Here is a 10,335-nt window from a genome sequence, read left to right as displayed (position 1 = left end):
GGCCGGGGGGGGGCATAGGAGGAGGGGTCCGCTTCCCCGGCTCCATCTCCGGGCCTCCCCCGCCCCCTTTCCCGGAGCGCAATCACCGCCCCCCATCCTGTTCCCGCTCCCCCAGCGCGGGGACACGGGGTGCAGCCGCTGCGTGCGGGGGGGGGGGGAGGCGGGGAGAGGGGCCGGGACCCCCGCGGCCGTGACCATGACCGTGACCGGGAAGTCTGCACACCCCACTTCCCCCCCTCCCGGCCTGGGCAGGCCACTCTCAGGGACCCACGGGGCCCCCAGGATACTTGTCTGGTTCTCCCAGGACGGGGACGGGGACGGGGACGGGGACGGGGACGGGGACGGGGACGGGGACGGGGACGGGGTCGGGGATGGGGATGGGGTCGGGGACGGGGACGGGGACGGGGACGGGGACGGGACGGGGACGGGGATGGGGACGGGGACGGGGACTGGGGACGGGGATGGGGACGGGGATGGGGATAGGGATGGGGATGGGGATAGGGACGACGGGGACGGGGGATGGGGATGGGGATGGGGATGGGGATGGGGTCGGGGATGGGGACGGGACGGGGACGGGGACGGGGACGGGGACGGGGGACGGGGATGGGGATGGGGATGGGGATGGGGATGGGGATGGGGATGGGGATGGGGATGGGGATGGGGATGGGGATGGGGATGGGGATGGGGATGGGGATAGGGACGGGGACGGGGATGGGGACGGGGACGGGGACGGGGACGGGGACGGGGATGGGGATGGGGATGGGGATGGGGATGGGGATGGGGATGGGGATGGGGACGGGGATGGGGATAGGGAGGGGATGGGGATGGGGATAGGGATGGGGAATGGGGATGGGGATGGGGATGGGGACGGGGATGGGGATAGGGATGGGGATGGGGATGGGGATGGAGGGGATAGGGATGGGGATGGGGATGGTCCCCTGGCCTGGTCCCCCACGCGATGGCTCTGCGCAGTCCAAACCTGTCCCTCCCCTGCGCTCTGGGGCACGGGCAGCACCGGGCGCCCAGTCCCCCCCCCCCCCCCCCGCAGGCTGCGCGCGCCTCCCGGGACGCAGAGCCCCCTCGGGGCGGGGATCCCCTCCCCGGGCCTTACCTGCGGGTCTCATGCGGGCAGCTCCCCTCCCGCCGCCGCGGCCTCCCCGCGCCGGGCGCACCCGCATCCGAGCGCGACCTCCGCCGCGCGAGCCGGAGGGAGACAGACGGGAGCCGCGGCGCCGGGCTCGGGCTCCCGGTCCCGCCTCCCCGGGCCTCCCCCTCCCCCCTCCCCGGGCCCCCCCTCCCCCCCTCCCCGGGCCCCCCCGTCCCCGCCTCCCCGGGCCCCCCGGTCCCCGCCTCCCCGGGCCTCCCCCCTCCCCCCTCCCCGCCCCCCCCCCGGCCCCGCCTCCCCGGCCCCCCCCCGTCCCCGCCTCCCCGGGCCCCCCCTCCCCCGCCTCCCCGGCCCCCCCGGCCCCGCCTCCCCGGGCTCCCTCCTCCCCCCCTCCCCGGGCCCCCCCCCCGTCCCCCCCTCCCCGGGCCCCCCCCCGTCCCCGCCTCCCCGGGCCCCCCGGGCCCGCCTCCCCGGGCCCCCCCCCCCCGCCTCCCCGGGCCCCCCCCGTCCCCGCCTCCCCGGGCCCCCCCCGTCCCCGCCTCCCCGGGCCCCCCCCCCGTCCCCGCCTCCCCGGGCCCCCCCCGTCCCCGCCTCCCCGGGCCCCCGGGCCCCGCCTCCCCGCCCCCCCCCGTCCCCGCCTCCCCGGGCCCCCCGGGCCCCGCCTCCCCGGCCCCCCCCCCGTCCCCGCCTCCCCGGGCCCCCCGGGCCCCGCCTCCCCGCCCCCCCCCCCGTCCCCGCCTCCCGCCCCCCCCCCCCGTCCCGCCACCCCGGCCCCGGAGCCGCTGGGCGCGGGGGGAGGAGGGACCGCGCGCCCCCGAGGAGGCGCCCGCGCGCCCCGCACCTGCGCCCGCGAGCCCGGCGGCGGGAGGGGGGAGAGGGGAGGAGGGAGAATGAAGGAGGGAGGGGGAAGGGGAGGAAGGGAGGGGAGAGGCAGGGGAGGGAGGGAGGAAGGAGGTAAGGGAGGAGGGAGGAGGGAGAGAGGGAGGGGGCCTGGGCGGCTCAGAGGGAGGGAGGGGAGGAAAGAGGAGGGAGGGAGGGAGGGAGGATGGAAGGAGGAGGGAGGGAGGGGGCCTGGGCAGAGCGGAGGCCTCGAGGCAAGGGGGAATTTTTTTTTAAAATATATTTTTTACTGTATTTTTACTGATTTTTTACGGAGAGGAAAGGGGAGGAATAGAGAGCCAGAAACATCGATGAGAGAGAAACATCCATCAGCTGCCTCCTGCACACACACACCCCCGGATGTGCCCGCAACCAAGGTACATGCCCTTGACCGGAATCGAACCCGGGGCCCTTCAGTCCGCAGGCCGACGCTCTATCCACTGAGCCACACCGGTATCGGCCAGAAGGGGGAATTTTTTAAACGTAAATTTAAAGGTAAAGAAGAGAGATCTCACAGGCCAATGGGAAGCGCGCGCGCCTGCCCCTGTCGGGGCGCCCGGAGCCGGAGAGGCTCTCGCACCCGCGCGCGGGGGGCCGGGGCGCCCTCCCCGGAGCTGGACGGCGATCCCCCATCCCCACCCCCCCACCCCCCGCCCGGGCTGAGCGCAGCCCGGAGCCCGCAGCGGCCTCCACGGGGTGCCCAGGGCCCCTGGCAACGGGGCAGCGCGGGAAAGTGCCCCCATGCAGGCTGCTGCCCGGAGGTGGCGCCGGTCCGGGCGATGGGGGTGCGCCCAGACCCTCACCACCCACGGGGTTAGCGTGGAGGCCGATTGCTGCTGTCTCTCATATTCCAGCGTCGTGGTCCGTTTGTCCCTCTCCCCTTTCCCAACGCCGAGGCTCTGCGCGCGCCCTGGATCCCGATGGAGACGCTGCCCCCTCCCCAGCTCCTGGGGACTCACTCGTCCTCTGAACCTCTCCGCTCCGGGGCGCCCTCTGGTGGTCAGGGGAAGAGTGGTCCGAGCCGCCGCGGGAGGAAATTGGGTGCCAAGGACCAGGCCTCTGGGGACCCAGGGTGTTTGCTCTCCCAGCCCTTGTGGTGCCCGTGCCCAAAGCGGGTGCGACTCTCTATTCCCGTTGGCTCTGGCCACCTGCTGTCCCCCCAAGACTGGCCTTTCTCAGCCGGCCTGGCTCTCCCGGCCAGAATCCCAGCCACGGTAGTTAACCGTGTGTGTTACAGGGTCCGGGGAGGGCGGTGTGTGTGTGTGTGTGTGTGTGTGTGTGTGTGCTGATGAGCCAATACTGGTGGTAGACAGCACTTCAAAACCAGTGGCACCCCAGTAGTCTGGAGCGATCGTGGCTATGAATGCCATGTCTCTGAGGCCGCCACCAAACCTGCTGACTTTTCCCCACAAATCTCACATCCTGATGGTCGTGGGGGAATGACAGCTTTTCCTGGGATTTTTAAAACACGTCCTTCCGGGATAGATCAACTTCCAGGAGCCACCTCAAACGTGGCGTGGTTATTTATATGTGTATCTTTGCTTTGCAAAACCAAAGGTGGCGGTTCCATACGGGTCGGTGTAAGATTCTGACCAGCAAAGTTCATGGCCACTGAAAGCCTGTACCTTGGTTGCAGGTCCCCCGGGCCTGGGTCAGGGTGCGTGCAGGAGGCAACCGACCGATGTCTCTCTCTCTCTCTCTCTCTCTCTCTCTCTCTCTCTCTCTCGCATCATTGTTTCTCTCTGTCTCTCCCTCTCCCTTCCACTCTCTCTCTCTAAAAACCAATGGAAAAAATATCCTCGGGTGAGGATTAACAAGAAAATGAAAATAAATAAAACCCGCTGTCAGCTTGGCGTGAGTTTCTTTCTCCGGGAAGGCTAATCCTTAGCACCAAGGGAAGGCGTGGGAGAGAACAAACCTCACTGGAACTTACCCAGCATGGCAGCCAGCATGTCCCGAGCGCCTAGATATGCCGACACGATGCAAATCCATGAAACGCAAACGGATACCAGCTCAGCCTGCAAGACGCTCCCAGTTAAGGACCTAAATCTACACTTTGTCTGTGGATGATATGTCTACTCGGTCACCCGCTCATTCAACAAGTATGTCTTGAGTCCTACTATGTGTGAGGTGCTGCTCTAGGAAAGTTTTCGCCAAGGGCTTTATATCATGATTTGGTTTTTAATGCTCAATGGATCATTTTATAGAAGTCATCCTATAGAATAAAAGCCTACTATGCAAATCGACTATAAACGGTGGAACAGCCAGTGGAATGACTGGTTGCTATGATGCACACTGACCACCAGGGGGCAGATGCTCAGGGTGGAACCAAAGAGGGGGTGGGGGGCAGGTAGCATAAGAAAACCACAGGTCGGAGGGAGGGGGGAGGAGGAGGTGAACAGGGGCCACGGCCATGGCCATGGGAGGCTCTGAGGAGGGGGTTGTCAGATCCCAGGGAACACATGGCTTGAGGGTGAGCAGGAAAGATGACACAGAGTCAGTATCAAGATGTACAGTCTCAGGGACCAAGCTGTCTGCTGCTAATAAAAACAGGGAACACAATTTGCAACGGAGGTTTTAGGAGGGCAGTGTTGCGGAGGTTTTAGGAGGGCAGTGTTGCGTCTGAGTAGCTGGAGGGGAACCCAGCAGGCAGTGGAAATCAGAGCAGTCGGAGCTGGAGAGATGCGCCCACAAGCTGCCCCAAGGCCGTCCCTTAAAGCTACAGGACACAAGTGTTTGCCTGGATGGAGCTGTTGGGAACTGCTCTGCAGGAGAGGGAAGGAATGGAGGAGGGAAGGGAGAGGGGGGCAGTCAGTGGTCCTCAAACTGTAGCCACATCCACCCAGACTCCTCTCTCCTCCGCAGAGAACAGACTCGGTAGGCCTGAGGTGGGACCATCTATCTCTGCCCTGTCCTGGAGCTGTCTCCCCTCTCTCCTTCCCCTCCGAGACCTTTCTGAAAAAAACGCATTTCCTTGGGAGTGAAAAACTCCAGACGCAGTTTTAGCAAAACAGAAAAAGTAAAACAAAAACACGGAACTTTTAAAAACCCACCCTTTTTTTTTTTTTTTAAGTTTCAGTAAAGCTCATTCTTTAAAAAAAATCTAATTATATTTACGCCATGCTGAGGATGAAGAAGTAACCCCAAATGAGATAGATTATTCCATGCACCTGTCTTCCCCAAGTCCCCATCGGGAAAAACCTCTTCCCGTGTTTAACCTCACAAACCATCTGGGATTAAGTTTCAAAAATCGATCATTTCGCCATGCAGCCCGCTGCCTCTGAGTCACTGTTGAGTGATCTTATAATCGCGTTCTGTTATCTCGCGGTGGGAGCAAAAGCTTCAAAAGTACTTATGCTGAGCCCTTCTTTTCTTCAGAAGGATTGCTGGTGCCCTGGCTCAGGTGACTGGGTTGACTGGGCATCTTTCTTTTTTTTCTTTCTTTTTTTAAAATATATTTTATTGATTTTGTACAGAGAGGAAGGGAGAGAGATAGAGAGTTAGAAACATCCATGAGAGAGAGTCATCGATCAGCTGCCTCTTGCACACCCCCTACTGGAGATGTGCCTGCAACCAAGGTACATGCCCTTGATGGGAATCGAACCCAGGTCCCTTCAGTCCCCAAGCCGACACTCTATCCATTGAGCCAAACCGGTTTTCAGGAATTAGACCAGGGCACAGGGCCTGCTGAGGGAAGGGGTGGAGGCCACCGCAGGCAGCCAGCAGCCACTAGGGAGCCTACCAGTGCACGGATTTCATGCACTGGGCCTCTAGTAAAAAAATATATTTGTAAAAGAATTAATTCATTGCCATCTCCAGCTGTTAATGGCATTAAGGTGACATATGTGAGAAACACCAACATCTTAAAATGGAACAAACTAGAAATATTTAAAATCCACCCCCCCACACACACACACACACACACTCCCTCGGCCACACATGATTTGCTCTGGCTATAATTATGCAAGGATAGCTCAGAAGACCACCCAACGGGGAGGTTAAGGGGGAGGCGGGATTTGATCCGGCTCTGCTGCCCGCCTGATCTTGAGATTTTTCCCTCTGACACTCAGGAGAGGACAGTCCCTCCGTCGCCGTGTTGTTGTGTTGGAGTTTCCATATATGGGTCAGCCATCATTTTAACACACTCAAGTTCTTATGCACATGCAATACTGGGCCTTGTGGGTAACTGATTGTTTCCATGGAAACGTAACTTTCCTAGTTCCCAGGCTCTTATCGCACTATTTTCTGCTTTTCTGAAGAAAAAAAAAAAAAAGAGAGAGAGAGAAGAAGCATATAATCTACAATTCCCATCCTTAAGTACTGGATTCGCAGAAGTTTTTCACGGACTGTCCTGGGTGTTTACGGAATATATGTTTTTGTTTGTTTGTTGTTGTTGTTTGTGTGTGTATTTTTTACTGTTTTGTGGGTCTGCTATTGTTGGTGAGTCCCTGTCTCACAGGCTCTTGTAGAGAGGTGCCTGTTGTGTTTTCTCAGATACTGTCCCTGGAGGCATCCGTTTCCCTGGGTCAGTCAAGGAGAACGCGAAGGCAGGGCATGAAAGAACTGGATTCCTGAGAAATTGTGCCGCAAGGCTGACTTTTAAAAACTAATCATTTAGCCGAAACGGTTTGGCTCAGTGGATAGAGCGTCGGCCTGCGGACTGAAAGGTCCCAGGTTCGATTCCAGTCAGGGGCATGGACCTTGGTTGCGGGCACATCCCCAGTGCGGGGTGTGCAGGAGGCGGCTGGCCCATGTTTCTCTCTCATTGATGTTTCTAGCTCTCTATCCCTCTCCCTTCTTCTCTGTAAAAATTCAATAAAATATATATATATTTAAAATTATTTCCTGCCTAAAATAACGGTATTAAGTTCACTAGGAAGCCCCAGCTTTAAGGGTCACCCTGATTTCCTACAGCTCCCCTGTCCCCTGAGTCCCCGCCCCCAGGTATAGGGTGGGCTGGGAGTGGGGTGGCCATGGTCTAAGGCTGGGGGGCTGGGGTACCCGTCGGTGCCAGGGGCATTGTGAAGTGGCCGGAGCGTCATAAGCGCCCACCCCCCACCCCCCAACCCCAGGGATCGTAGGGCAGCGCGGGGCCCGGCAGCGCCCCCTGGCGGCTCAGGGAGGACCATGGAGGACTTCGGCCGCTTCTCGCACCACCGGGACCTCCGGGAACACAGGCCCCGGGGGGCGCACACCCGCCCGGCTCGGGGCTGCCGGGCGGGGACCCCCGGCGGCGGCGGCGGCGAGGGGAGCGAGGCCGCGGGGACCCCCTGGTCTCCCCGCCGCCACCATCACCACCAGTCCCCCCCGGACTCCCCGCGGGAGAGCCGCAGCCTGAGCGACGTGGCGGCGGCGCAGAGGCCCCCCGACGGCGGCGGTGCCCGGAGACACCGGCCCCCGCGCAGCTGGCGCCCCCGGGAGGCCTGGGGGGAGCCCAGGACGCAGCCCCTCCAGGTCCAGCTGGCATCACCCCCCCAACCGCCGCTGCGCTGCCGGCACTGCCCCCCGGCGCAGGGGGACTCGCCCCCGCCGTACCCCGAGGGCGCCTGCACCCCCTTGAGCGGCCTGTTCGGGGCGGACGAGGCGCAGATCGGGGACCCCTGGGCGCTGCCGGCGGGGGCCGGGGGGCTGGACCGCTGGTCCCTGTCCTCGCTGCCCTCCGAGGAGAGGTCCTCGGCGGCGCCCTCCCGCGAGTTCAGGATGCTGTCCGGCTGCGCGCAGGGCCCCAAGAGGGACATCGGGGACCGGCTGGCCGCCTCCTTCGCCAGCCAGGCCCTCCTGCAGCCTGCGCGCTCGGGCAGGGAGGCCAGGAGCCTGCACACGCAGATGCTCAAGAACAAGCTGGACGAGGCCGTGCTGTCATCCCGGGACCGCAAGATCGTGGCGCTGGTGCTGGCGCGGCTGCAGAAGGCGCAGCGGATGCGCGAGCTGCAGCGGCAGGCGGCGGCCGCCTGGGAGGAGCTCAAGCGCTCGGACCGCAAAGTGCAGGCGACCCTGGAGCGCGAGCGCCGGCAGCTGCTGCAGCAGAGCCGCGCGCAGTGGCAGCGCGAGCGGGAGCAGCGCGAGCGGGGGGAGCAGCGCGGGGAGCAGCGCAGGGCCCGCCCGAGGGCGCGCGACGGCCAGGCCAGGCACGACCTGTGGGGAGCGCCCGAGGACCACGACCGGGAGCAGCGCCACGACCGGCCGGAGCGGGTCACCAAGCCCAGGAGGCCGGGCCCTGTGCTGCAGCGCCTCCTCTGGGAGCGGGAGATGGAGCAGGAGCTGGAGCAGGAGCTGGAGCAGGAGCTGGAGAAGAACCTGGAGAAGACGCGGGCCCGCCCGGAGGCCGCCCCCAAGCCCAGGAGACCCGGCCCGGTGCAGCGCCTCCTCCGGGAGCAAGAGAGAGAGCAGGAGCTGGAGCTGGAGCTGGAGCTGGAGCAGGAGCTGGAGAAGAACCTGGAGAAGACGCGGGCTCACCCGGAGCCCGCCCCCACCCCCAAGTCCAGGAGGCCGGGCCCGGTGCAACGCCTCCACCTCCGGGAGCGAGAACAGGAGCTGGAGCAGGAGCTGGAGCTGGAGAAGAACCTGGAGAAGACGCTGTCCGAGCAGCGGAAGCAGCCCATCCTGGAGCAGCAGCAGCAGCCGGCGAGGAGGCTGGTGCCGTCCTCCACCACCATCACCACGACGGCCACGACGTGTCCCAAGCAGCAGGCGCCCCCTAGCGGCGGCCACAAGAAGGTGCGCGAGGCCAACCTGAGCTCCCTGGTCAACTTCCAGGCGCGCAAGGTGCTCATGGACTGCCAGGTGAAGGCCGAGGAGCTGCTGCGCCGGCTGTCGCTGGAGCAGAGCGCGCAGCGGGCACAGGAGCAGCTGCACAGGGGCCTGGCGGGGAGGGAGCGGCCGCACCGGGAGCTGCGGGAGGAGCGGGAGCTGCAGGAGCAGGAGGAGGAGCAGTGCCAGCAGGAGCTGGAGGAGCAGCGGCGGGTGCGCCGGCGGCTGCTGGGGCGGCTGGCGGCCGAGCAGAAGGTGCAGCAGGCCCGGGAGCTCCGCCTGCGGCGGGAGCAGAGCCACCAGGTCCTGAAGCTCAAGGCCGAGAAGGAGGAGAAGTGCCACGTGGAGGGCATCAAGGAGGCCATCCGCAAGAAGGAGCAGAGGACGGAGCAGCTGGCCCAGGACAAGGGGGCCGCCTCCGAGGGTTTCCAAAAGGCGCAGCTCCGAGGCGGCAGCTACTGAGAACCCGCAGGCAGGAGACGTGGCCATGGGACTGCTTTTATAACCTGACTGTACGTGTGAGCATGGATTTTAAGGGGGGAAAAAATGTATAAAATAGCTGCAATTTCCTCTCTCATGCGCTAGTCGATTTATTCGAGTGGATACGCCGGGAAACTTGGGGATATAAGTTGGGGGGGGGGGTGGCCTTTGTGTCTTTTTAAAAAATATATGTTTTATTGATTTTTTACAGAGAGGAAGGGAGAGAGAGCTAGAAACATCGATAAGAGAGAAACGTTGACCAGCTGCCTCTTACACACTCCCCTACTGGCCTAGTTTAAACTAGTGTGATTTTTTTTTTTTTTTTTTTTACAATTCCTGGAACCTTTTTTTTCTTTCTTTCTTTCTTTTTTAAAATATATTTTATTGATTTTTCTACAGAGAGGAAGGGAGAATGATACAGAGCCAGAAACATCGATGAGAGAGAAACATCGACCAGCTGCCTCCTGCACACCCTCTACCCGGGATGTGCCCGCAACCAAGGTACATGCCCTTGAACCTGGGACCTTCCAGTCCTCAGGCCGACGCTCCATCCACTGAGCCACACCGGTCTCGGCTACTATTAAACTCTTGATGAAGACGAGTAGGCTGCCATTCCCAACAGGAAACCTGGCGTGAAACAGGACGTTCGTGCATGCAAGCCCTGGTTTCTCATTAAAGATCTCCCTGAGCCCACACCAGTGGTTGGCAAACTGCGGCTCGCGAGCCACCTGCAGCTCTTTGGGCCCTTGTGTGTGGCTCTTCCACAAAATACCGTGGCCTGGGCGAGTCTATGTTGAAGAAGTGGCGTTCGAAGAAGCTAAAGTTTTTTTTAAAAATTGGCTCTCCAAAGAAATGTCCATCGCTGTGCTGTTGATATGTGGCTCTGTGGACTCATGAGTTTGCTGACCATTGGCCTAGACCTAGTATTTCCCAAACTTTTGACATATGTGTAACCCCTTCTGTAATTTTCGTATCGCTGAGTATTCCCCTCATCCTCAGGAGAACGTAGAATTCGGCGCAGCTAAGCACGGTGCAGTGCCTATCCCCACCAAACTCCGGTGCAACGCGAACCCCCACCAGACTCTTCCCGCACCCCTGGGGGTGCGCGTACCACACTTTGG

The 10,335-nt window shown here is 62.2% G+C and overlaps 1 protein-coding gene across 1 annotated transcript; it reads left to right on the top strand.

Annotated features, from left to right (window-relative positions):
* Window positions 1-7,111: 7,111 nt before the first annotated feature.
* CCDC185 (coiled-coil domain containing 185) lies at window positions 7,112-9,196 on the top strand (the record flags this gene model as incomplete). The annotated part of the gene is made up of 3 exons (XM_084868504.1): window positions 7,112-8,338; window positions 8,465-8,916; window positions 9,031-9,196. 3 exons carry the CDS (start codon window positions 7,112-7,114, stop codon window positions 9,194-9,196), a joined length of 1,845 nt encoding a protein of 614 aa, XP_084724630.1.
* Window positions 9,197-10,335: the final 1,139 nt, after the last annotated feature.

This window comes from Pipistrellus hanaki (genome assembly GCF_964339955.1).
Source record: "Pipistrellus hanaki genome assembly, chromosome: 20".
Classification (NCBI taxonomy): Eukaryota; Metazoa; Chordata; class Mammalia; order Chiroptera; family Vespertilionidae; genus Pipistrellus; species Pipistrellus hanaki.
The sequence above is the reverse complement of the archived record's forward strand: the minus strand, read 5'-3'. Positions and strand labels throughout refer to the sequence as shown.